Raw genomic sequence first — 27,484 nt, 5'->3', positions numbered from 1 at the left:
GAAAATATTTTTTAAATGATAAGTAGAGAATCTAGGTGGTGGGTATAGGAAATTTTCTATACAATTTTTCTGTTTGATAATTTAATATTAAATTTTGAGATAAAAACAAAATTCAGTGACATATAGGAATCAAGTCACTGCAGTATTTAAAACTCCCTCTCCTTGAAATGGTACCCATTCTTGGTTTCTGAAAAATTATCCTGTCATTATTCTCCTATCTCTAAGCCATCTTCTTTACTTACTCCCCAAAATGTAAATTTACCCTACATTTCAGTTTTCAAACTTCTCTTTTTCCTTTAATTTCCTTCCCTGGGAGTTATCACCCAATTCTACTTAATACATGCTGAAGCTTTTACCCCTCTGAACATGATTCCTCAATCTTCTACTTCATTTGTGACTTCCCTCTTTAATTCTGAATACTTTATCACCTACACTATAGATTTTCGCTTGGATATTCCACTAACTCCTCACACACAACATGCTTAAGTTGACTTCACTCTCCCATTCCTTTCAAAATGTAACCTCTCATTTCACTTCCCACTTTCTACTAGTTCATAACCATCTTCCTAAAGTCATAGTCTCAAAACACCAGAGTTACCTTGGACCCCACCTTTGCTCTCATTTTCATATCCAATTATTCACTCAGTCACCTGTTTCTTCCTTTGAAAGATAATTCTTGCAATTGTCTCTTCCTTTGTATTCTCATTGCCGTCAATTTACTTTCCACACCTTTTGTCTCAATCTTGGTTCATTGTTTCATCCTTCTAAATGACTACTTTGTTTCCACTCACCATATTCTGCCCTTTTCCAGCTTCTTCTATCATAAAAATGCTAGGAATCATCCTCTCCAGTAAGACTGCTTTATCTACAGGTGCTGAAAACATCTTATATGTTCTCATCTCTGAGCCTTTATTTATTCTGGTCCTTCTGCCTGATGAACTTCCTATGACTTCCACCATTTGAGGAAAGGGAATAAAAATTGGAGTCATGCAGAACTAAGCATGTATCCTGTTCCTGCCCTTTAGTGACTGTGTGACCTTAGATATGTTGTTTAATTCCTCTTTACCCTGGGTTCATCCCATATAAAATGGAATGGCACAGTTTACAGAGGTGCTGCAGAATTAATGAATGGGATGAGCAAAATGACATTCTCCTCACTTAGTTTATAGCTAATATAGAATTGTCAATGAATAAACATTTTTATTATAAAATGATTTCTATTTTACCCTGAGCTATACAGAAATGTAATTTCCTGAGAAAAGCCCATTCCCCAAAGATACTAGTTAATTGAGATTTTATTCTTCTTTATGTGCAGGGAATCTAAATGCCAATGAAAAATTCTGACTAATCCCTGTCATACTGGGCCAAAAGGAAGATTTTTTCAAACCCACATAAGGGAAATTATTTATGAGAAAAATATGTCTCTATGCAATGTTTCATAAACTCTTCAATATTCAGCATGTTCTGCTGTGTGAAGTTCCTGAATATTTCATATCTATAAAATGATTGGAAGCTAGTTATGAAAAACAAGCAGTAGGATATCTTTACTAGGCTGAGAAATAAACCCATATTATCTTTGGGTTTTTGACATCTATATAGATATTTACTTTAGTCTTTCAATGGGAAATAAAACTTTCTCCAATGGGATGTGTTGGAACAATTCAATTACGAAAATTAAAAAATGAATCAATATGCATTTGGAAAGGAAAAGGATAAAAAGAAGACAAAATAAAAACCAATGGAAGTGAAGATAACACAGAGAAAGTGAAAAGAAACAAAGACTACTTATTTTCCTTTCTTTCTGTGAGTGCAAATTTGGAGTATCTGTGTCCTGGGTATAAATTTATGGAAGAGCTTTAGAATACTCCTGGCAAAATTGTTAGCAATGTATATAACTTCATGTTAAAGAAGATGCCAAAAAAATAGTATGACTTTATTATTTGTGAGATCACTATTTTCATAATCACTGACCTTTTCAAAATGGTATTATAATATAGTTGTTCAAAAACATAGACTTTGGGTTCAGAAAGCCTTGGGTTCAAATCCTTGCCCTGTCACTTAAATGTAATATGATGGTGAATGAATTACTTTATCTTAAGTTTCCCCATAAGTGAAATGAGGGAATAATGCTTTTGTTTCTTGGTGTTTTTGTGACAATTAAATGACATATTGAACTCATTGTTAAATGCTTGATAATGGTAATTGTCAATAATAAAGCTTGCAAATTTCATTACCATGATAAAATAAATTTATCTTTTCTTGAGTATCTAGCAGATCCAGTCTATATTAGACTTTAATGTCATATTAAATAATATTGAAACTTGTGTCTATAATGATTATAAATTTAGCTTGGGAAGATAAGTCATAAGTGTGACATATTTAATTAGGATCATACTACATAGAGGATAAACAGAGATAAAATCTGAGTTTAGACCCAGGAAAAATTAGAGAAGGTACTGATTGTGTGGCAACTAAGAGATAAGAAATGCAGCTAGAATTGGATAAGGAGTGGAGCGATGGGTCCTGGGTGGTGGGGATGGCCTCTGACTAGTGAGAGGGTGCTCCAAGTCGACAATCAGGAACTGGATCTGGTATAATCTGTCAAACCCAGGAACCTCAAGGAGAAGCGTAAGACTGAGGCCTTGGGCAGAAAATTCTCAAACATGTAAAACATCAAGAAATATAGGAAAATTCATTTTTAAACATTTTTCTTCAGGGGTACTTTCCACTATTCTATCATTGTTCCATTCTCTGATTTGAATTTCTCAAATTCAAATACTCTTGTACTAGTAAGTGCATTTATAGTACTTGTTTCATTAAGAAAGAGAAAATAAAAGATAGGAAGGGAGGGAGGGAAGAGGGGATGGAGGGAGAGGGAAGGGAGGGAGAGAAAGAAAGAAGGCAAACTTCTTTTTCTTCAAAAATTCTTCTCCTCCCATGCCCTCTTTACCACCACCAAGCATGCTCAGACTCATTTTATATGCAATAAATGATTCATGACGATATCTTTCAGCACACTTTATAATACAATTTCACTTCTTCACTGCTGAAATACATATTTCTTTAATCACTTCCCATTCTCTGATTTATGCCACTATTTATAGATTGACATACCCTCACTACCATCAGAAAAGTTTTAAAAATATATTTTATAAATTATAATATGTTACTTGCCCTGTTGTGGCATGGGCTAAGTGAGATTTTCATAGAACAATGAGACATTGTTTGGGGACATATGTGTATAATCATTCATCCTGGCCTGGAAGTATACTCTACTATACCAAGGACAGGCCATGGTAACCCCTTCTAATGACAGCTAACATACCTCAGGTCCCTATGGGAGCTCACCTTATGAGGGAAAATTACCCTAGAGAATTGTTGGTTTTTCCTCTCAGTCTTTATTTAGGCACAAAAATAAGAGAATTTCAGAATTGAGACTTCTCTTAAGACATTAACAAATGTTAATTTAACTAAGTCTCCACCAGGTAATGAAAAATGTACACAAAGGCTCCAGATGTCTCTATAGGAAAATTCATGACTACATTGTGCAGAATTTCATTTGAGCAAAGCAAAAGAATTCTGCTCTCAGTCTTAGATTCTGGAGAAGGTTCTCTCAGCATGAAGTATTTGGAGATGTTCTTGAAAAACAAAACAAAACTAGCCAACCAAAAACAAATAAACAAGCAAACAAACAAACAAACAAAAAACCCAAATAAGCAATGGAATTTAATGAAAGCTCTGAACCTGGCTTCCTAGAAAACTGCACATCTAGACACACCCACACTGCATAAATATGGATTTAACTCCCAGTGATTTACAAAATGCACGTTAGTCCATTAACCCCAGATTAAGAACAGTTCACTATTCAAAGTATAGTCTGTGGAGGGGCAGCATCAGTAGGATCTGAGATTTACTTAGAAATGCAGAATCCTAGGCCACTCTACAGAGCCACTGAATCAAATCAATATCTCAAATATGTGCTCACTGTAAGAGTTGTTGTTATTCTATATTACTTCTAAATGAGAAGACAAAGATGTCAATAATATATTTTGCAGGTGTTCAATGAGAAATAACATTTTTCCAGCTTTCCAAAGCCTTCTTTCTGGTGCCTTTGTCTTTTTCTTTCTTTGCCTTGCTAGTCCCTCTATGGAGGGTTGGTGCAAGGGATAGCTCAGTTGGAGGTGAGAGCTGGGATCTAGGAAATTCCATGAACTTTATTCCTCATGAGGGGCAATTCAGGAGAATGCAGGGTTATGAAAGAGAGGAAGCTAGGCATGATGCCCCCAAATCCAAACACGTGTGGGACATAAATTCATACTAGGCTAGAGAAAAAGTCCTTTGTAATAAATTGGTAGAGAGATAGATTGAGAGGTTGGAGGGGGTAATGATATTGTAATGCAGTTTTAACCATTTAAAAAGTCTGGAAGGAGACAGCTTCCCGGCTGATTGATGAAAGTGTGATTTAAGAGCAAGCCTTGATCAATTGGAAGATGAGAACCTTCTCTCTATTCTCAGAGGACATTCAGACAGCAGTGGGCAGCATCTCTGTCCTGCTTTGCTCACCATTCTGAATTCCATTCAAGGCCCATTTGATTGACTGCCCCTTCTTTATGGCATACTACTGCTCTGCTAACTCTTTTGCTCTCCATTTAAGAAGAGCTCATTTCACTGGCAGTCATTTCTATGTCTCATATACTTGCGGTAAAACACAGCACTCATGAGTTCTTGGTTTACCAACTGTCTGACCACTGAAATGTACTTTGAAACAACTCTACTCACTGGTACCTATATAAGGTGTCAGAAATTTTGCTGGGCTCAATTTATGATGCAACACGGTCTCCAGTTATTATTACATCAGAAGTTCCTGGATTCAATACTAATATTTAAACTGCCTCATCTTCTGTTACATGCTTTGACTCCTTAGACTCATGAGACATGCTTTCAAGACTAGAATATATTTCTCCCATTTATTTGAAAGGGAAATTGAAGCATAACAAAGTTAACAGGACTTATCTAAGTTTAACTCAGCCAATTCTCAGGGGAGCTGGGTCCAAGGTGGGATCTTTTTATCCTCCAATAAGTGCTCTTTCAGTCACCCTTTGCTCCTGCCAGAGAAGAGACCCTGAAGACTAGCACAACTCTCCTCACTCTTTATGTAGTAACCTCCTGCCTTTGGTCCTACAATGAAGTAGCCAGACAGTGTGGTACTGGAATAAGGATAGACATACAGACCAATGGATTAGACGTAAAAGCTTAGAAATAGACCCACACATCAATGGCCAGTTGATTTCCAACAAGGGTGCAAAGTACATGCAATGGGGAAAAATTAGTCTCTTCAACAAAGGTTGTTGGGAAAACTGAATCTCCAGATGCAAAAGAATGAATTTGACCTCACACCATATACAAAAATTAACTCAAAATGACTCAAGGGCCTAAATATAAGAGCTAATGTGTAAAACTCTATAAGATAAGGGCAAATATTCATGACTTTGGATTCATCAATGGATTCATAGATATGACACCAAAAACACAAGCAACAAAAGAAACAATAGATAAAATTTACTTCATCAAAATTAAAAGCTTTTGTGTATTACAGGACATTATCTAGAAAGTGAAAATACAACCTATAGAATGGGAGAAAATAGTTGCAACCCATATATCAGAGAGGTGGTTAATATCCAGAATATAAAAACAACAAAAACCCACAATTAATACAACTAAAAAAAATGGGCAAACGACTTACACAGGTATTTTTCCAAAGAGGATATACAAATGGACAATAAACACATGGAAAGATGTTCAACATAATTACCTATTAGGAAAATGCAAATGAAAACCCAATAAGATTCCATTTCACACCCACAAGTATAGCTGTTATTAAAATTAAAATAAAAGACAGAAAATAAGTATTAGAAGGGATGGTAGAAATTCAAACTCTTGTGCATTGCTGGTGGGAATAGAAGTGGTACAGCAACCATAGAAGCAGTATGGTGGTTCCTCGAAAAATTAAATATAGAATTATCATATGACCTGGCATTTCTAATCCTAGGTATGTATCTGAAGAAACTGAAAACAGAAATTAAAACAGATGCTGTGGCAGTTTGGGATTGTTTATGAATCCTAAAATGAGAAAGATTGTGTTTGTGGTCAGTCTGTTCCACTTTGTAATACACTTTGTAATACAAAAAACCTTTGTATTACATTCAAAGGTTTTAAGTTTATTTCATAAAATCACTTTAGGGCTTTTGATTTGACCATGTTGGTGGGGTGTGACTCAGGTTGAGTCCCCGCCCCCTTGGTGGGCCTATATAAATGGACACTCTAGAGGTTCCATGGAAGAGGAGAGAACTTGGTCATTTTGGTACTGCCATGTGACAAAATGGAGACGGCTCAAACAGCTAAAGCTCCAGGAAGAGAGATGAGTCATTTGCTTGAAAATTTGCAGGGAAGAGAACAGAGCAGCTGCGCAGCTGAGCAGGCCCAAGAGACTGGGCAGAGATCAGCAACCATCTTGCCTCAACATGTGACAACTGACTTTGGTGAGAAAGCAGCCTTGAGTTGGACTCTTTAGGGCCTTGTAACTGTAAGCTTTTACCCCAAATAAATACCCTTTATAAAAGCCAACAGATTTCTGGTATTTTGTATCAACACTCCTTTGGCAGACTAATACAGATGCTTTTATACCAATGATCATAACGCATTATTCACAATAGCCAAAATCTGAAAACAACCCAACTATCCACCAACAGAAGAATATATAAAAAAATTATGGTACATACATGCAATGGAATATTATTTATCTGTAAGAATGAATGAAGTTCTGAGATATGCCACAACATAGTGAATCTTGAAAACGTGCTCAGTGAAATAAAGCATATAAGGACAAATATTGTATAATGTCACTCATAAAAGTATCTAGAAGTAGCAAATTCGCAGAGACAGAAAGTAGATCAGAGGTTATCAGGGGATGTGGAAGAGGAAAGGGGGAGTTTTTGTTTGGTGGGTATAGACATCTTATAAATTAAAAAGAAATAATTAAAATACAGGCAATTTGGGAATGATGTTGAAAAGAGCAGGAGGTGAAAGTACCTTTGTTCCTAAAAGCCTCTGTGTACAATTATGACATACTATGTCTCTCATTTTGAATCAGCTTGGCATACTTATCATTGTTTTTCATAAATAAAAGCTTAAATCCCTTTTACTAAAAAAGACATTCTCCTTTTCAACATTCTGGTAAATATAGAGATTCTGGCAAAAGGAAACATCAATCCTCCAATAATATGAAAGTCAGACCTGTGAAATATACAAGATGTTTAACAGGACACTTGAATTCTCCTTCAAGGCTCTGCCAGTAAGATAAATTTATAAACATTCAGAAGTAGGAACTTTTAAGTATAAGGGACTGTGTCAAAGTACTAAGAATAATAACACTTGATTCCAGAAAAGTTACATGATACTCAACTTAAAAGTTCCTTATAAGACCTTTTAGATAATAGAGGTCATATCTTTAGAGATAGTTTGTTGATGGTTAAACTCTCATTTTACTTAAATATTAGAGACAGTTTGGTGGTTTTATGTTTGTTAGATTTTTCATAGCACATATCCAATAGCCCATTAACACAAGGACTTACGTGAACATTTTTGTTGTTGTTGTTCCTTCAAATTCCCTGCCCCATGATCCCAAAGAAAGCAACTGGAACCTGACACTGATAAACTACAAAGAACTCTGTCAAATGTTCAGAATACTTGTAAATGCATACCAGGGGACTCAGAATCTTTTCTCAAACTGAAACTTTTCACTTATTCTACTCTTTTACAAAGCAAAGGAAAAAAAATACAGAAATTATCCATCCTCATTTCTGTAGTAATTATGATTGCTAGAATTTCATATGCTACATTCCTCTTTAAAGAGGAAAGACCATTGTCATGGTTACTTTCACTTATCAACTTGGCTATGCTATGGTGTCCATTTGTTTGGTCAAGCAAGCCCTGTGAAGGTAATTCACAGATAGATTTGCTTCTACAGTCAGCAATGAGAGGAGTCTCCTCCTCCAATCAGTTGTAGGTGTTAAAGCCAGAATTGAGGATTTCCAAGTCAGAAAGAATTCCTGCCTCTACTTCAGCCAGCCAGCATCACCCGGGGGATGCAACCTCACCAAAGTCAGAGTTTCCAACTTAAGGCCTGCTCTAAGGAATTTGGACTTGTCATTCCCCAAGGTTGTGTGAGCCAATTCCTATAAAAAATCTCTTAATATTTACATAATTATCACACACATATACCCATACACCCTGCTATTGGTCCTGTTTTTCTGGAGAACTCTAACTCAACCATCTAATTTCCTAGATGAGAATAATAGTATTCAGAGAGCAAAACCAATTCCATAATTGGCATAATGGAAAAATTAGTCCCCAAAACTCTTGATTTCTCCTGAACTCTATTCTTTCTTTTTATGAACAAAGCAGATCCTATTCTTCTCCGTCATACTATAGATGCCACTGAACATCAATTGACTTTCATGAAGTTAAATTATTGAACAGAATTCTAGTGTTTGTAGCTTCAAATTGTCTTTTCCACACTATGCAATTTAATTATCTTAACTTGAGGAGTTATTTATAGCTCAGGTAGCATTTTCTGATCAAATGGTCATGACTTTGAAAGCCATTCCATCTTATCTATCTTTATTATCAATATATAATCCTATTACCAACTATCTTCAAGTTACCTTGTTTCATCTATAATTAGATCTTCACTTAAAGACCTGGATTCAAATTCTGGCTCTAACCTTTCTTATTCTATTCTGAGCAACTCAATAAACATTTATTGAGTGCTCATTATGCATAAGGGACTATGTCAAAGTACCAAGAATAATAACACTTGATTCCAGAAAAGTTACCTGACACTCAACCTCTCTGAACATGTCTGTCATTGGTAATGGCAATTATAATTACTTCTCATGTAACTATGAATTTACTTAAAAATGCTCTTTATAAACCATAAAGGGTGACAGAATGTAAAACATTAACTTGATTAACTGGACATGAACTAACTTTAAAAGAAATTTTGATCCTCACTATACTTTAAAAATAACAAAATCTATAAAGCAGTAGTTATCCACATAACACATGTTTCTTAAGAAATGTGAAAGAAATATTTGCTGTTTTACAAACAACCTACTGCTTGCCCTTTCCCTCCGCATTTTCTCTGTTCTTGTTTGCCAAAGGGCTGCTGATGCAAAGTACCAGAAATAGGTTGGCATTTATAGAGGAGATTTATTTAGGGGTAAAAGCTTATAGTTCCAAGCTGTGAAAAGCCCAAATCAAAGCAACGTAAGAGGTGCTTTCTCACCAAAGTCAGCTACAGTTGATCCTGTTGTCCAAGTATGTGGCAAAGGAATATGGCCGCCGATCTCTGCTGAGGTCTCAGCTTTCGCCTCTGGGCTCATCGTCTCTCAACCAGGCATATATGCTTGTCTCTTTCTGGGCCTCCTCTATCAGTCTCAGCTGCTCCGCTTTCTTGCCGAGTTCAGGGGTATGCTAGCTATCAGGCAAATAGCAGGGATCCTCTTGAACTGCTCTGTGGCTCAACCTCTCAGGAGCTTTGTGCTTAAGCAATCCTCAAGACTTTTCTCAAATGGCAGGATAAAAAAAAAAGGCAGCTTCCTTTTCCTGTGTCTGTCTGTCTGTCTGTCTGTTTGTGTCTCTGGGTTTATATCAGACCCAATAAGGGGACAGAGACTCAACCTGAGTCATGCCTTTTTGACATAGTACAATGAAAAAGCCCTAAATAGATCTTATCAAGTAATCTAATCAAAGGACCCTTAACCTAATATAGTTCATCCAAAGAGTATCTCACCCAGAGGAACAGATTAGTTTAAAGTCATCATTCTCGTTTGGGGATTCATAAAATCCTCTCAAACTGATACTCTATCACTCATGAGTCCAGGCACTCCCCTGTATAATCCTTTGACATTCTCCTTAAAGTATGTTTCAAATTATGTAGTCCACTGGGTCAAAAAGTTATGAAAATAGATTTTACTTTTCTTCCCTTTTTTGTCTTAATATTATTTCTATGACAACTCCATACTTTAACCCTAAAACCTATTGGTGATGCCAACAGATGCCAAATCCCTGGTTGTTGGCCTTCTTTAGAGGGATATCTGCAGGTTAGACAGGTAACCTGACAACCAAATAGTAGCTGTTCCAGAGTTCCCTGGCTAGTTGCTTCTCTTGCTTTAGCATCTTTTCTCCATCTAGTTATCATAAGGTATACAATATTTACTCATATACTAAACTGACTTGACCTACATGCTATAAAATAATTCTTTCTGAGGGATATTTTATAATTAGGATCATTCTAGAAGACCCCTTGTAGGAAAAATGTCAATATGTGAGTAAGTGCTAATTTCACAAAAAAGCTAACTAAAATCCTTGTTTCTCTTCAGTAGTCATATTTCTCTGAATTCTTTAAATCTAGACATTAGATTGTAGTTGGGCAAACTACTTAACCTTTTCAAACCTCAGGTTTGTCAGCTCTAAATGAGAGATCAAACACGTAACTTACTCATATGGTTTCCTCTAGATCAGAAATTGTTTCCCTCTCTTTGAGGCAATTAGCAGGGCTGTTCTTATTTATGTCTAGAACACCAAATTAGAGGAGATATTTATTAAAATACCAGGTAAGTTTCAGAGGAACAAATATTAGTGATTTTCAAGGCAATTTTTACTTAATTACATTTTACCAAGGGATAATTTAGGATGACCAGACCAATCAAGTCAAATTTCATCTATTAAAAAAAATCTTTTAGGAGTGAGCACCGGAAGATTCCAAAGAGATTTCTACAAAAAGATGCAGATGGCCCTACACATGAGATGAAACATATGTAATAGGATGTAGTGTAATTTTCCACTCTAGAATCGACTGGTGCCATTGGCTCCAATAACACCAAAGCAACACATCTCCCCTATGTAGCTTTGTCAGTGATTGATTTGATTTCATCGGCCTTAAAATTGACCCTCTTGTTTCACCTGGTAAAAGATGTCAGCTTTCCCATGACCCCTGCTTGTGACTGAGTTGAGTCTAGTAGAAAGGTGTAGCATCTTTGATGAACATCACCAGTGGTGGTCAGTGGCCTAAAAGTGGCTCAGGGAAAGCAATTGTATTAATGTGATATAATTATTTATTGGCAGTTTTGTGTGATAACATATTTACTGAAATAAGTCCTGCCAAAAAGATCACGTTATGGCAGGAATACATGATTTCCCAACCAGCCATAAAATACAAATCAAATGCCTTTTCTGTCCACTGTCAGCCACCTCCACCCTCTCCTTTCTGTCCTCAGACAAATTGGAGCACATGCTGCAATTTGCAGTGGGAAAATCAAACTCAATTTTGCAGCACAATGAAGTGAGTTTTGGTCTTGTCATGTCTACTGACATATTGATCCCTAGAAGACTGAAAAGATCAGAATGCTCTGGGTTTTTGCTTTTATAAATACATATGTACAGAGATGCAATGTGTAAATGGAGGGCATATAGCACTTACTCAGCTTTACAAAGATGCAAGAGCTCCAGGGGGCTAATGTTATATAAAACAGTACTACGATATGAAAGTCACTATTTAGGCGGTCACATTTTCTTTCCCTTTAGAATTACAGTCCCAGATGACAAATGGGTTCCTAATCCAGGTTCATTTAAAGTGCAGCTGATCATTTCAGCAGCTAAAAGGAATTTTCAGTAGTGAAGAAAAAAAAATCCTATCTTAGCCCTTTGTAGAATTTATGTTAGATCTATAATGCAATAAGCCCAACACTCCATCAAACATTTTCTATTTAACCTGAAAGGGGACTAAGCCAAATCACTTATATGTCCATGTCTGTGATTTGCAAAGTGCAGTATTGCAGCCTCCGTAGAAGGTGTAAAGACTGTATAGTCATTCACATCTTTAGACAAAGCATTAAGAAATGGAACCATTTTATCATAGGGTGATGATGCAATTTTAAGAAACTTCATAAAATACTCTACATTATAGTAAACTAAATTTCCAATTCAGCAGGTAGAAGGGAAAGGAAAAAGAAGGAATGACAGTATTTTCAGGTACGCGGAATTTCTAATTACCACATTCTGTAGATGCTCTGCAGCCCCATGGAGATTGTTACTGCATAATAAGTATTGCCCTACACCTCATATAAAACTGAAACAAGTATATCTCTGCATGCCTCACTGGGAGGGAAACTGAGGCACAGGCCAAGAATGCTGCCCAGCATGACAAAACATACCCAGTCATTTAAGTGGTGAAAGAACTTCTTCAGTGCTGCTAATTTTAAAGCTTTCAAAGCATAAAGAACTTCTCATTTGACATGATCTTTAAAAATTAGAGCAACGCCTCACATTACCATATTCTAAAGTAATTATTTGTGGTAAATAAAGATAAATTCATTACTAATCACACAGTCCTTTATAGTGAAATCCCGAGTAAAATTTTTGAGGTACTTTTTTTTTAAGCCGACAAGAGAATGACTTTACTTCATCAATCAGTTTGACTAAAGTAATGATTTTCTTAGAATTAAAATTTGTTGAAAGCTCTAAGTATTCCATCTTTTAGGCTAAGAAGCATGTAGTTAATGTCAAAGCTAATACATTTGTCAGTCTGCTAATTTTCTTTTTCTATTAGAATAAGTAAACATCAGCCCTTTCTTAAAAAGCACACTATTTACCATGTGTCAGGAGCAATAAACGGAGAACTTATTTGAAAATCATGAGGTAAGACATTATGAAATGAACAGGAGTCACAGGGAAACAATGAAAGAGAAACATGAAAGGGAGTGCAATTTAATAATTCCATCAAGAGAGTGGGGTGTGTCTCAAGTTGAGTGGGGGTGGTGGCATTTAAAGAGGAACTTAAAAAAAATTTAAAATGAAGTCAAAAACTCAACTCAGAGATATCTGAAAATATAAAACAGGAGATAGCATGTAAGCAATAGCTCAAATAAAAACAAGAACAATAGTAAAACAAAAGAAGGGTTATATGTGTGTACAAAGAAATTAAAGAGAATGTGACCTTGCCCACGTGACAGTAGATCAGAGAATGGTTTTTCAGATATGCTTATTATTAAACAGAAAAGCTGCAGAGATAATATACCCAACTGCTTCTTTCAAAGCCATAATCTATACGTTTTTGCTCCATTGTGTCTGCTTTTATTTAAGGCAGCTTTGGTATTCTTGTAACTAGAAAACTAGGAAAGAACCATGCTAATTCTCTGTTTCTATTTTCAGACGTTCTTTCTAAAATTGGAGTTCTTTTTGGTCATTTTATTATCATAGAGTACTGGAAAGTGTGTTGAGTTCCAAACATTGTTTTCCAAACTAGACATCACCTCCATAGGAAAATTTCATTTAAAATAGCCTTCAGAATGTCATTCTCATTAGGATTTGTTCTCTCTATCATGGAATCATCCAACAAACATCTTTCGTTCCAAGCAGAGAGAATAATTAACAGTATAAATGCTATAGTTTAGTGTTTTTATTTTGTAAAATTGGTCTTCTTTGACATAGACTAGTTAAACCTCTTACCTATCCTCATTAAAAGTATGAAATTGAAGAGAACTTTTGTGGAAGTAGTATTTCTCAACTTGGAATTATTTCAGATATTTCCTTTTTTTTTTTTCCTTTTTACCAACTTTGTAATGATTTAACAGTATTTTTAATTTGTCTTTGTTTTGATCATTAAATGTTAGGCATGAATTGAGAAGTAAATAAGTCCCTAAAAAATTAGAGCCCATGCTTTCTCAAGTCAAAAAGAGTGAGGAAAGGGGCATTGCTTACAAGTTGTGCAGACTTAAAATCTCAGCCTATCAGTTTTCTTATCCATAAAATGGAGAAAAGGATAGTAGCTACCTCACAGAATTGTGTGGGGGGATCAAATGAGATGTCACACGCCTTCAGAAGCACGCCTGTCATACAGGACATGTTCAATAGGGTTGGTGATTCTTAGTAGTTGAAATTAACCTGTCATCTTCTCTGAATAACAGTCCCCACCAAGGCTGTTTCCCTCAGCTGGCATTACAGTGGGGAAGAGAGTGCAGCCAGAAGTCGCCAGGCAGCATCTTTTAGACACAGGAATTTCACTAGATAATTCTCTTATTATAAGTATATCCTGCCTCAACTAGCAAAGGCCTCATAATTTTGGAGTAATATAAAGAAACAGTTCCTCCCCATAATGCATGTGTGGCATAAGGATCTGTTGGAGGTGGCGAGAGGGGCTTGGGGAAGACAAATCTGCTTTCAGTCCTAGTGTGGGCTCCTGCTGGGCTACAAGAGCACTCTCCTGTGGAAGAAAGCCATGACGTGGGTCTAAGCCTACGTTTCAGAGAAGACCCCGTGCTGCCCAGGCCTGATATGCTGTGCAGGTCCTGACTCAAGCAATGGAATCCATGTGCCTCCTGTGCTCCAGCCCACCTCACAGAGGCTGGTAGCTGAGCGTCCACACCACACACCACATGAATGTTGAGAATATCAGAGGCAGTGTGAAAAACCACAGGAACAAGATATGTTCTTAATATTAATATAAAGATAATTAACATTTATAATTGCAATCATATCTGCCAAGATTGTGAGGTTTATATACTAATGCAATGAATGTCATTGCTATAGGCCTGCATCTGACTATAAGAACATTACTCAAATGTACTTTTGTAATAACAGATTGGCCAATTTGGCTGCCTGTGTCTCCTAAGGTGGCCACTTTTGGTCACTTGGCAGCACTGAACATTACAATCTAGTTTGTGTTTTTGCTTGTCCCTTTCGTAGTCATCTTCTAAGTGTTCTTATTACAGAGTACTAGGGCCAGAAAGGAGAGTCGGAACAAGTCTAGAGTTCATCTTCCTGATTTTAGAAATAAAGGAATTAAACAGAATTATGAGATTAAATGCATTTCTCTGACAAATGGTTTTGCAGATTTTCATACCATTGGCTCTAGTCTTAGAGACTAGCCCTGAATCTTAGAACCCTTTTGGCACACTGAAGACTCAGGAAGTCAGAGACTCTTCCAGTAATCTCTACTGGAATTCTCTAGTTGGCCTATCTACAGGACATATTAAAAGTAATGGACCGATGTTCAGAATTAATGGACCACTTTCCAAAGGAATGATAAGTACCTATAACCAGCTAGTTGCTTATAAAACAGATACTTAATTGCTGTACTACAGGTATCAGTAAAAACCTGAGCATGTGGGGCATATAAGCAATGCTGAAAAACCTGTTGCATACTGGCCTTTGCAGGCACCCTTATGCACTTAATTAATGGCGCCAATGATAACAAATTCAAACGTCACCAGATGGGCACTTACCTGGTTGAGACAAAAGTGGTGTGTAAGGGACTTTCGGTTCTATTGCACTCATTGGTGGAGGTAGCAAAGGGTTAGCAAAGCTGCGTAGTGGATGAGTTGGTCGAACACATGCTGTGGGGATGGTTCTGCTTGGTGCCTCTTCACTGCTAGAATGCTCTGGTTGAGCTGGGGGCAAAATGGGGGTCGGCTGGGTGGTTGGTCCTTCACTCACTGCTGTAATGGAAAGGGGAAAAAACATTCATTATTCAAGGACAAATCTTGTTTTCCCTAAATCACTTGAAGGATCCCCAGATCATTTCAGAGATTTACCAGGTTCTGGCTAATCTCTTTCCAGGTTCTGAACATCTTCAGTCCTCTACCCTTATGTATTTATGGGCTATGATGGTACTTCCTCTCTAAACAGTAGAAATAGATGCAGAAGGCCAGGGATCTATCTTTCAGGAAGAGTAGTAAAATATATTCAGCACTGAATAGATTGCCTGAACTGTCTGGGCCCTGTAATCATAAGTGATGAAGCGAGAAAAAAGAGTTATTTCTCCTTTCATAAGTTGCAATGCCAGTGAAATTCAATGTACCAAACCCGGCTACAGCTGCATTATTATCTTTCAGCCAATATGCCAATTTTTCTGAGATTTAAACATGCCATGTCAACTGTCAAACAAATCAGAGTTACTGGGTGCTCAGAGGCATTGCTAATAAAACTATACAAATAATAACCACTATCATTATCTTCCATAACAAAATAGAGGCACGTCTAGCAAAAAAAAGTTGTATGGGAGATGACTCTGATGGAACAAGTTGCCTGAATTCAGAATCGCAATTTTCCTCTTTGGGGACAAACCTTGTCATTTTCAGCCAGATTGTAATAGTTGAAGAGGTTCTGCATAGTCATTTGTGACAGCTCATGGGCATTTGGATAGCTTTGTATATGGAAATACACCTTTAATCTAGAGAACATAGTTAAGTCAAATTAGACTACTTGCAAGACAGTTTCTCATTCTAAGCACAGCCTGGCTGGACTAACTCTTCATTCACTTTCAAAGTCAACAGAATCAGGTTGAACTGCAAATGAAAAGAGCTGCATACTCGTTAAAAGGGTTAATGAAGTAAGAGGAGAATTTCTGACACTTATTTCTTAAGAAAGTTCTGTTGGGTAAATTTAAAACAATTTTGTGATAAAAGATAATATCTCACTTTTGAAAAAGAATGTTCAGCCAGGAAATATTTCAAGCTAATTAGTTTGTGAGATAATTTTGAGGCAATTCTCTAGGAGGTTCACTGAGAGCAGCAAAGGGCAGAGGAGACAGAAAGAAAATCTGATAAATCTGAAGGGGATAGAGATTAAAGTTACAAAAGATCAAGATATAATATTAAAGATATGCAAATGTTATATGTGCCTTCAAAGGGTATTTGGTATTAAAATTCATTCTCTTGTATTCAGAAAGGGCTAGAGGTCATCTGGGTCATTGGCCAGCTCCTAAACTCACCCCATTCAAAGATGGAGGTGGGAAGATATTGTGTAGGTTGAGGGCTGGCCATAGCCACATTGAAACCAGAGCCAGTAGATCAACAGAGACTTGATAAAAGATCAACTAAGGGAAATGCACTCAAGACAACAATCTGTAGAGAAACATGAGGGAAAGAAGAGTTTAGAAGAAAGAAGTACTGGCTAGGAAGACTTAGAAAAGGAGGAGGGAAAGAATAAATTTATGCAAGATTGGTTAGGTTGAGGGGTTGTAAAGAAGACCTGAAGTCAAATCCCCAGAGATGTTGGTTATCAGATAAGGGCAAAAGGAATAGGGTTGTAGATAGGTGTTATAAGGAGCTAAACTGATTGTAAGAATATAAAGGTGAGAGAAACACACTGTTTTTTGTTTGTTTTTTTTTTTAAATTTTTTTATTTTTTATTGACTTTGTAATAATATTACATTAAAAATATATATGTGAGGTCCCATTCAACCCCATCCCCCCACCCCCCCTCTTCCCCCCCAACAACACTCGTTCCCATCATCATGACACATCCATTGGATTTTGTAAGTACATCTTTGGGCACCTCTGCACCTCATATACATTGGTTCACATCATAGCCCATACTCTCCTCCATTCCATCCAGTGGGCCCTGTGAGGATTTACAATGTCCGGTGATTGCCTCTGAAGTACCATCCAGGGCAGCTCCATGTCCCAAAGACGCCTCCACCTCTCATCTCTTCCTGCCTTTCCCCATACCCTTCGTCCACTATGTCCACTTTTCCCATTCCAATGCCACCTCTTCTATGTGGACATTGGATTGGTTGTGTCCATTGCACCTCTATGTCAAGAGGAGGGTCAGATTCCAGCTGGATGCTGGATGCAATCCTCCCATTTTCAGTTGTAATCACTCTAGGCTCCATGGTGTGGTGGTTGTCCTTCTTCAACTCCATCTTAGCTGAGTGTGGTAAGTCCAATAAATCAGATTGTAGGTGCTGGAGTCTGTTGAGGCTCAGGATCTGGCTATCACATTGTCAGTCCAGAGATTCAAATCCCCTTTTGAAAACACTGTTTTTATTTTCAAATAGGATTGCATAATAGGTGATTGGGAACACAATTTAGTGACTAAGGAAATTATGCAGGTTTTACTAAGGATTCATATTTAATATAAAGGAGAAAATAATGAATGGTCAATTGTCTAAATAAATGCTCAACCAAGGACATCCTTGTGCCACTGGCCTTGAGAATTATACATGAGTCCCGTTACTCCTTGTTCTCATAGAGAGGTCAACTTTACTTTGGGTCACTTACGCCTTCTTTCAAACTGCAAAGTCCCAAAGGATACTTATGAAGCATCAGATTGCAGAAATGGCTAACAAGGGAAAAACAGGCTTTTTTTCAGATAGGGTTCTAGTGCCAGCCCTTGAGATGGAGAAAATTATTCATCACAAGGAGTTTGTAATCTCATCAGGGGAATCATAGGGAATTAAATGCTTGGGCTTCAGCTTGATGAGAAGTCTCTCTGTCTTTCTCTGAACCATGTACTTGTAAATGAGTTGTCCTTGGCAGGACCCTAGAAATGGGCTTTTGTTTATCTACAATGGTCTGATATTATTATCATCAGACTAAAAATATCCCTCCAGGGAAAGGGATTTAACAATTTCCCTCAGAAATCTGCTTAAGTAATTTGCTCTATTGAAGGTGGATCACAATTAACCCACATCATATTTTCAAAGTCCCTTTAGCTATTAAAGAAATAATTTATTTGGTGAAGCCTTTCTGCTTTCTTTTATTCTTTTCTTCCTTCACTTCTTCCTTTTTCTTTTTTTTATATTTTCAAAAAGAAAGATCTATGCTAAAATTTTATGATCACAGGTATAGTGATATGTACTTGCATTTTGGTTTAATCCCCCAAAATTTAGTTTTTATTTTGATAAAACTTCATTATTCTGATGACATCACTGATTTTCTTTACTGCTCCCTGCTCTTTTCTTAGCAGCATCTTTAAAAACTTCATTTCAGATGGGCCCATTGGACCAGTTCAAGCGCCAATTTCAGGACATCGACATGAAGAAAACTGGCTCAGTGATATGACATTTAGCTGTGTTGAAAACTCTGAAAGGAAAGAAAACCTCCTTTCTCTCACAAAGTGCGGCCTTCTCTAATTCAGAGAGCAGAGTGATCATCAAATATGTGCTGGCAAGGCACTCCTTTTCAAATGATGAAATAGGTTGAATTCCTTTTACAAATATACAATTACACAGGAGAGTCAAATCTCAAGGCACTTTATAATAATTAATGTCAACACATGTAAATAATTGTTACAGAATAACTGGCAAAAATGAAAATGATAATTTTTCTTCTAAAATTGCAATGTTTGAAAGACATATAGCATGCCAATAACTCTAAGCAGACTTTGAGACATGAACACCATTTGGAATTCAATTCTCCCCTTAAATGCAGGAGAAAAGCATCATGTTTTATTCCTGAGTAACCCTAGTTCCTCATGGCCTAGATTTAAAAAAGAGAAAGACAGAATGAAAAAAAACTAGAGAAAAATTCATGAACTCCATTATACTCCTAATTTCACTGAGGTCAAGTCCCATTTGTTAGTTGATTTCAAATTTGGGGGAGAATTGGGGAAGAAAAATAACATGGATGAAGTTGCCCACCCTTCTCATCCACTAGGACAATGTAAGAACCAAAAGGAATACTGGAAACCACTTAACCTTCTCCTCTGGTTAATAACACCTACTTGTTTCAAAGATGAGGAAGTAGGGATGCCAATTTCGTAGTCACTTGTAGAAATGGGGCCTGAATATTACCTATTTGTTGGAGTTATCAAAACAGAGTGCTGCTTACTGTTCCCCAAGGACAGGTCATTGCCCTGTTGAGGCTAAGAGCAGAACTGCAGTTTGTGGATAAGGAGAGGAAATATTTATCCCTCACAACTACATAGATCTTTATTGACAGATAAAGCAAATGTACATAATGTCAATGTATTATATCTTTCTTTTCCTTATCGTGAGGAGAGAAATTCAGCTTTGTCACTTAAGAAAGGAGCGGATCTCAGGGCAGGGCTTTAGTGATTAATCTGCTATAAAACTCAAAGGTCTTTCAGTTAACTTTGGAGTAAGGAGTCTCTACACTTGGCAATGTCAAAGTTTTCTTTTCCTAAGCGTGCCTTTCTCTGTTTCTCAAGGTGACTAATAAGTCATCTCCACCCAGAGTCATGAAATGTTTTCTGCTTGAGAGAGAACAGGGATGTTTAGTGTTCTCCAAGGCATTTAGAAACCAACACCGAAAGGCTGGAAGTTAACTGTTTCTGGCAGTGATTTAGAGAATATTTAGCTTCTGAGAAAAGAGAGTGCTTATTATATTTTCTTTTCTCAGCAATCACTTGGAAATACACACTATTAGTTCATAATCTTTTTATGTTTCACATAGCTTGCTCAAAGATACTTGATAAATGACTGCATATATTTTAAAAAATCTAATTAAAAGTAAATAACAAAATCTAAACAATAGTAACTTCACAGTGAAGAAACCTGGCAGACACTACCTTAATCAAGTGATCACGGATAACATAACAAATAACCCTATGTTGGAATCATGCATCCCTGACATGATTGGATGAGAAAAGCACTTCACCTGTGTGGTATTCTTCCCCCAAATCCATTGTCTAGTCATGAAAAAACATTAGACAAACTCAAACTGAGGGCCAATTTACAAAATACCAGACCAGCATACATCAAAAGTGTCAAAGTCAAGGAAAGACTGTGAAACTTTCAAATGGTGGGGGAGACTCAGGAGACATTAAAACTAAATGTAATGTAGGATTCTGGATTGCATTCTGGAACAGAAAAAGGACATTAGTGGAAAAATTGGAGACATCAGAATAAAGTCTGCAGTTTAGTAATGGTATTTTACTGACGCCAATTTCCTAGTTTTGACAAACAGACTATGGTTATGTAAGATGTTAACCTTAGGGGGAGATGGGTGAGAGAATACTGGAACTCTCTAGAACATGCATTCTCAACAGGGTTGGTATTACTCCCAAGGAGACAAAAATTTGGTTTTGAGTGGTGAAAATATTTTAGAAATTACAATGGTTTGTCGCCTCAAAAAGAGTCATAGCGCATAAACATACATACATCAAATCTTGCTACCAGAATTTCATGGGGAAACAATAGAAATAAATATCTACAAAGGCCCTGGGCTGGGGATAATGAAAATAGAAGCATTTTTGCAATTCTTCTGAAGATAGAAGATTATTTCAAAATTTAAAAAAATAAAGACTGTTCTTTTTAAAAAAATCTATACAATTTGACAGGAATGGAATGTCCATTGCCTTGTGATTTTAGGTAAGGTTCAAAAATTACTAAACACTTTTTTAGGAATTCTTAAAATCTAGAATATTGTTTATTGAAAAATCCTTACATTTAAAGAAATTAACAAAACAAAAACCAAATCTGCTAAATAGAGTAAATGTTTTTAACTACAGATTAAAATTACATTAGCTCATTTCTTTTTTTTTTTAATTGACTATTAACTTTGGGAATCATTTCCTCATGATTCAATAGAACAGTTTTGCATGTTGCATCAACTAGAGAAAAAAAGTAAGTAGTAAATGGGATACTTGACCTCAATGAATAGTTTCAGAAGGGGAATATATATATTTAAAGGATGAAAAGAAATGATAGGAACACACCATGAATAATAATAGGTAATTTCTATGCAAAATTGTAGTGAATTTGCTTGTATGTATCTATCTGAAACTTTATTAGTCATGTTGGACTGGCCAGATTCAAGCCATTCTATAGATTCTTTCCATACTCCCTTTTAAAATCAGTGAATATATACATTTAGATGAATTTTTTTAAAAAAAAACATAGAAGGCAGTAATCTCATGAGGGGAAAAAAGTAAACTAAAATTAAAACCCTCTCTTTTATGTTGGGGAGAGAACTTGTTGGTTTCTAATGCTTTGACTCAAATTATCACTGTAGGAATACGGATTTGGAAATTTTGGTTTTTGGATTTCTCACCTTTCTCATTCAATTCTCTTCAATATGGTTTGAGAACTTTCTCTCAAGTTTTTGGCACAAAACTCTATTCTGTACACATTATATGCAGTGAGAAAGAGAATATAAACCTAATTCTCCCTTGGCAGATTTTTGATGCCTTTTAATTCTAACCTTGCTACAGCTAGACGATTTATGATTTCTTAGAGCTGTCCCTGTTGGGTTGGAAAAATATAGCTTACTTCACAAATATAGTTTATTGCTGTTACCATCGTATCTATTACAAAACATCCTATCTCACATGAGCTGCTGAGTCACCTGTTCTTAACTAAGAGATGAGAGCCATAAAATCAATTTTAAAATGCTGTGCTTGAAGAAAAAAAGTCAGATGGCACGGGAGAAAGCACCAAAGTGTACATAACAGCTTGTGAGTCTTCATTCCTACCTTACTGATGAAATCTTTTTTTTTCCAATAATTAATTCTTAAAGGTGAAAATGTATAGCTTAGTTGATTTAACTATAAGAATTCTAAAACCTTCATCCAAGTATTGGTTAGTTAGGAATCAATGAGACATTTAAATAAAATCAACAGACATTTAAATCTGAATATGTCGAAGGATGGTTTCTTCATTATTAACTTACTAGTTAACAGGATATATTAATTTCAACCACCCACCACACCATGATTTTATCGAATGAACTGAACATTGTTTTCTCATCATTCTCCACTGTGGTGATGGCATATACTACAGAATGACTCCTAGAAAATTAGTCCAGAAGCATGTGGGTGGAAGTCAAAAAACCAAGTAGGTTGGAAAAGAACATTCTAATACCCAGGTCATAGGAAAATCAATCTTGCAAGGGATAAGGAGGTCAGAATGCTATACCTTTGACATGACATTCTTTGTACTGAATATTTGTTCTTTTAAAAAAGAAGGAAAAATGCATTACACTGACTTCTTCCTGCTCCGAAACCTCGGTCCACCGACAGAGTTGGGAATGGCACAGGCCGGAGAGTGAACTGTGGGTGGGGGTATCCACATGTGGGAGATGGGAGGATTCCTGGGTACTGAGCACTTTCTAGGGTTGGCACCGGGATGGCACTCACGACAGCTGCAAAACAAAGATGTTAATGTGGTTTTTTAAAACCCTACATATCCACAAACAAGCAAAAAGGAAAGGTGGGCTTTTCAGATCTTAAAATCCAGACATACTCTTCATAGCATTACACAGGCTCCCTTACTTACCTCTCATTTCATGAAGTCCTTTCCTACTTTATAAAAGAAAGTCACTCTTCAAGCATCTTACTATGGAGCATTATCTTGGAATTTAAAAACCTCTAGTATTCCACACAGAAGATTGGTTAACTAAGCCATTATAAAACCACCTTAAGGTATTTGATGATTTTTTCCTGTTTGTTTTGTTTATGTTTTTTGACTTAGTATTTCTGTCACAGATGACCCACAGCCTTAGAAACGTTTGGTTGTTTAGAGGTCAGTTGAATACATTGTGTAGAGTAGTTGCTGTTAAGAGAAAGTCAGGAAAGAAAAACAAGGGGAGTTCTCAATACCTATTCTTGGGATTTATCCTTAAGTAGAAAGAAAATACCTTCAAGCAACCAAAGCAGAGCAGGTAAGTGACAGTAATTATTTTAAATGTATGTGAAGTGTATATTTGAAGAATGGCAAAGATTTCTGGTTATACCACATGAAATCTATAGATAAGAATCTTAAAAGTTATCTTTTAGATTTAGTGGGAATGATTAAATACCTACTCTATTATATCATATTATGATTTAGTTATTCTAATTATAGTCTATCTTCATGTTATATCACCTTATAACATGTTTAGTATTTTCTATCTCTCATTAAAAAATAAAATTTAAGCCAATGTTTAGAATGATCAGTATATTCTTGTATTGAATACATAGAAGTTTGGTCAGTAAATCTATGAAATTAATGAAGGTATTTCTGTTATATATATGACTTTTATTTAATTACACCCTAAAGCCAATCACTGGAGTTCAACAAAAGTATGCATGCATATTTATTAAAGGAATACTTATCTTTTTATCATATTCCTCATCTCATAAATGACTTTACAGTTACAGATACAAATCACATTACATTACTGAATACTAAAGAATGAAAAACAACATATAGATTGGCTATTTTTCTAAAAAATATCTGGATTAAATATTTATATTAATTATACATCACTTCAAATTAAAAGTGACTGCTTCTAGTGAATTAGATTTTAGAATTGCTTTCCTGAATTTAGTTTTCAGTGTATTTATAATATTTCATGAAATGAATATTAATACATATGACAGTTTGAAGCTGGATAAACCTCAGAAAATTATTTCCTTAAAGCTCATCCATTCCTGTGGATGTAAACCTATTGTAGGAGGGACCTTTTGATCAGGTTACTTTCATCAAGACCCTCTTGATTAGATTACTTTGGTAGGGCATGAGCCAGGGTGGGGCTTAATCCTCTTACTGGAATCCTTTATAAATGGATCAATTGAGCCACAGCCACTTCCCTGTTATTAACTTTTAATTGTATTTTTCCTCAAAGTTGGGGACAATTCAACATCTCTGTTCCAGGTTTTGAGGCTTGGAGAAATCCAAAATTGAGACATCAGCAAGGTGATACTTTCTCCCTAAAGTCTGTAACATTCTGGTGCTGGCTTGCCAACCGTCCCTGGGGTTCCTTGGCTTGCCTCTCTGCCTTGCTCTACATGGCAATGTCCTTTCCTTTCTCTTCCAGGTTCTACCAATGGAACGAATTTGGAGAGAGAGAGAAACCCACAGAAACTGAGAAAGGAAGAAGCCTCAGAATCAAGGAAGCTGAAAGCGAGGAAATGCAGAGGAGCAGGGAGAGACCAGTGGTGCCACCATGTTCCTTCCTGTGAGGCAGTGGAGTCCAGGGTTACTGGTAGTCAGTCTTTTGGGAGAAAGCATTACCTGATGATGCCTTGATTTAGATTTTTTTTCTCAGCTTCAAAACTGTAAGCTTGCAACCTAAAAATCCCCATTGTAAAAGCCAACCCATTTTTAGTATATTACTTTCAGCAACTTAGCAAACTAAAACAATACATTTATTTGAATTGAAAATAGTGTCAAGCCTTTTCAGTTAGAAAGTTTTGACTGATTGATTTGAAAACAAAGAGTGACTCTAAATGGATTAAATGATGGGAATCTATTCTAGGTAGTTTAAATGATGCGTATTTTCTATAAATTGGATGAAAAAATATATAAATCATTAAATAATAGCATTTTATCAAAATTTAAGTAAAGATATAAGTAATATTTTAATTTTTTCAAACTTACTTTGATATATTGTGTTACACAAAGTGTTTCTAAGAGAAAAAAATTGCAGATGTACTTTATTATTATTTGATAGATTTTGGTAAAACTTTATTGGTGTATCTCTTAATAAAATGAAATAACTTTAATGAATGAATAATAGATGCTCTTGCAAGTCAAATGGTTTCCATCACAAATCAGAGAAGGACTCAGCTATTTGTTAGTTGAGAGATTATTAAAATAATATTTGATGAATGCACACAGTATGATTTTTGCATATAATATGTTAATAAGTCCAAATCATTGAGTGATTGCTATTAATATAAGAATCTCATTGATATAATACCTACTCATATGTACAGGCAAACAAAGTTTCTTTAGTGTTTAGATAAACAAATATACCACACTAATGCAAAGCATTCAAAATAGGGCAGTATACAGAAACTATGTATTTTATGCATGATTTTTCTATAAACCTGCAACTTCTCTAATAAAAATAATTTTAAAAGACCAAAAATAAATAATTGGAATATAATTTATGCAATATGTAATTTTCATTCAGGAATGTATGAAATAATTGAACAAAAAGCCCCATTAATGTCATTAAGTGATAATAATTCCAATAAAATTTTACTCTATAGACAATTTTATAGAAATAATAACTGTAATGTTAACTCAGTCAATAAGAACAATGTTGAACATTTAGAAATTTATAGTCATGGAAAGTGAAATAAAAACATACAATTTCAATTTATACAAACATTATGTTGCAAAGAAATTAAATATATGATCAATAAAAAACATCAATCATAAAAATAAATTATTCTGTGAAGAAAAGGGAGTGATATAAACTTTCCTCTGTAAAAGTGGAGCTTCTTCATCTGTTTTGTAAATGGATGACAGTAGATATCAAATTACTTTGGGATATTTTTGCTTTTGGATTAATATAAAAAAAATGGTGTGCCAGAAAAATTACATCTTTCACAACTATTTTATTTATAACAAAATATTTTAAATGTGTGAGGTGATACATAGCTCTCAAAATTATTTTAGGGAAAAAATTGATGAGAGATGGTATATAGTGTAATGCCTCAATAAAGATAATTTATAAAGAGTAAATGTATGGATATACATGATAGACTCCAGAAGAAAAATAAAAGGCTAGGGCACTTTTAAAAAGACCAGATCTAAGCCCTCTCTCAATATAGAGGTGGAGTGGAAATCACCAACCCAGGGTCCACAGGATGGAGGAATAAAATATGAATTAGAGTGGACTTACTTTTATTCTACTATAGAACTGTTGTGATTAGTAGTGGAAGAAACTGTAGCATTGATCTGCAGACAGTGGCCACTGTAGTTGCTGAGGGCAGGAAGAGGGAAGAAGAGATGTGATGTGGGGGCATTTTTGGGACTTGGAGTTGCCCTAAATGATATTGCAGGGACAGATGCTGGACATTATATATCCTGCCATAACCCACTGAATGGACTGGGGGAGAGTGGAAAATTTACAATGTAAACTATAATCTATGCAGTGCAGCAGTGCTCCAAAATGTATTCACCAAATGCAATGAATGTGCCACAATGATGAAAGAAGTCGTTGATGTGGGAGGAGTGGGGGGAAGCAGGTGGGGTGTGGGATATGTGGGAACTTTTCATATTTTTTAATGTAACATTTTTTGTGATCTCTGTATCTTGAAAAATATATAATAAAATTTTAGTTTATGTAAAAATAAATAAATAAAAAGAACCAGGAATTCAAGCTGGATACTGACCAAAATGATTTAAAACTTCTTAAGGACAGAAAGTTATAATGTTTTTGTCTTCATGTCTCTTGCAGCACAGTGCTAGAGATACTTCTTATTTTTCATAGGATTTAATGGAAAGTAATATTTAGAAGTCTGTCATTTTAACCCACTGGAAACTTATTAAAGGGTGTGATGTATTATTTAGTCTCCCAGGGTGTATAACTAACTATAGATATGAAAATAATTATGATGAAGGTTGGCATGCATTTGTAAATAAGAGTCATATGATAACATAAAGTCTGTATTTATATGATTGCGATTGTATAAATACAGATGCTAGGTCAGTCAACTTGAGATTTCAGCCATCTTACTGATCAACTGGCTCATGCATTGCCATTATGGCTGGTTGCCAGGTTGTAAGTGCTTTCCTGTTGTGAATATTTTTATTCATAAGATAAATGTGATAATGACAGTTTCCATTAAATGCAGAAGGTACCCATCCAACAAATTGTGGCACATTTCTTCACCAATATTATTATTTGAAGTTAACCAATGTTTTAGAATATGTTTAGAAAAAAAGAGTTTCATAAGTATCTCC

At 35.7% G+C, this 27,484-nt stretch overlaps 1 protein-coding gene across 6 annotated transcripts in view; it reads right to left on the bottom strand.

Moving 5' to 3' along the window:
• Window positions 1-27,484, bottom strand: part of DCC (DCC netrin 1 receptor) — a 1,130,593-nt gene that overhangs the window by 18,256 nt on the left and 1,084,853 nt on the right. For 2 of the 6 annotated variants that reach the window (XM_058277746.1, XM_058277743.2), the window contains exons 26-27: window positions 22,785-22,946; window positions 15,345-15,557 (exon numbers count right to left, since the gene is read on the bottom strand). In XM_058277746.1, the coding sequence (XP_058133729.1) occupies window positions 15,345-15,557; window positions 22,785-22,946 (375 nt within the window). The remainder of the gene's footprint in view (window positions 1-15,344; window positions 15,558-22,784; window positions 22,947-27,484) is intronic. The other 4 variants (XM_058277744.2, XM_058277749.2, XM_058277745.2 and 1 more) reach the window with 2 other exon arrangements.

The sequence above is a fragment of the Dasypus novemcinctus genome, chromosome 16 (assembly GCF_030445035.2).
Source record: "Dasypus novemcinctus isolate mDasNov1 chromosome 16, mDasNov1.1.hap2, whole genome shotgun sequence".
In the NCBI taxonomy this organism is placed as follows: Eukaryota; Metazoa; Chordata; class Mammalia; order Cingulata; family Dasypodidae; genus Dasypus; species Dasypus novemcinctus.
The sequence above is the reverse complement of the archived record's forward strand: the minus strand, read 5'-3'. Positions and strand labels throughout refer to the sequence as shown.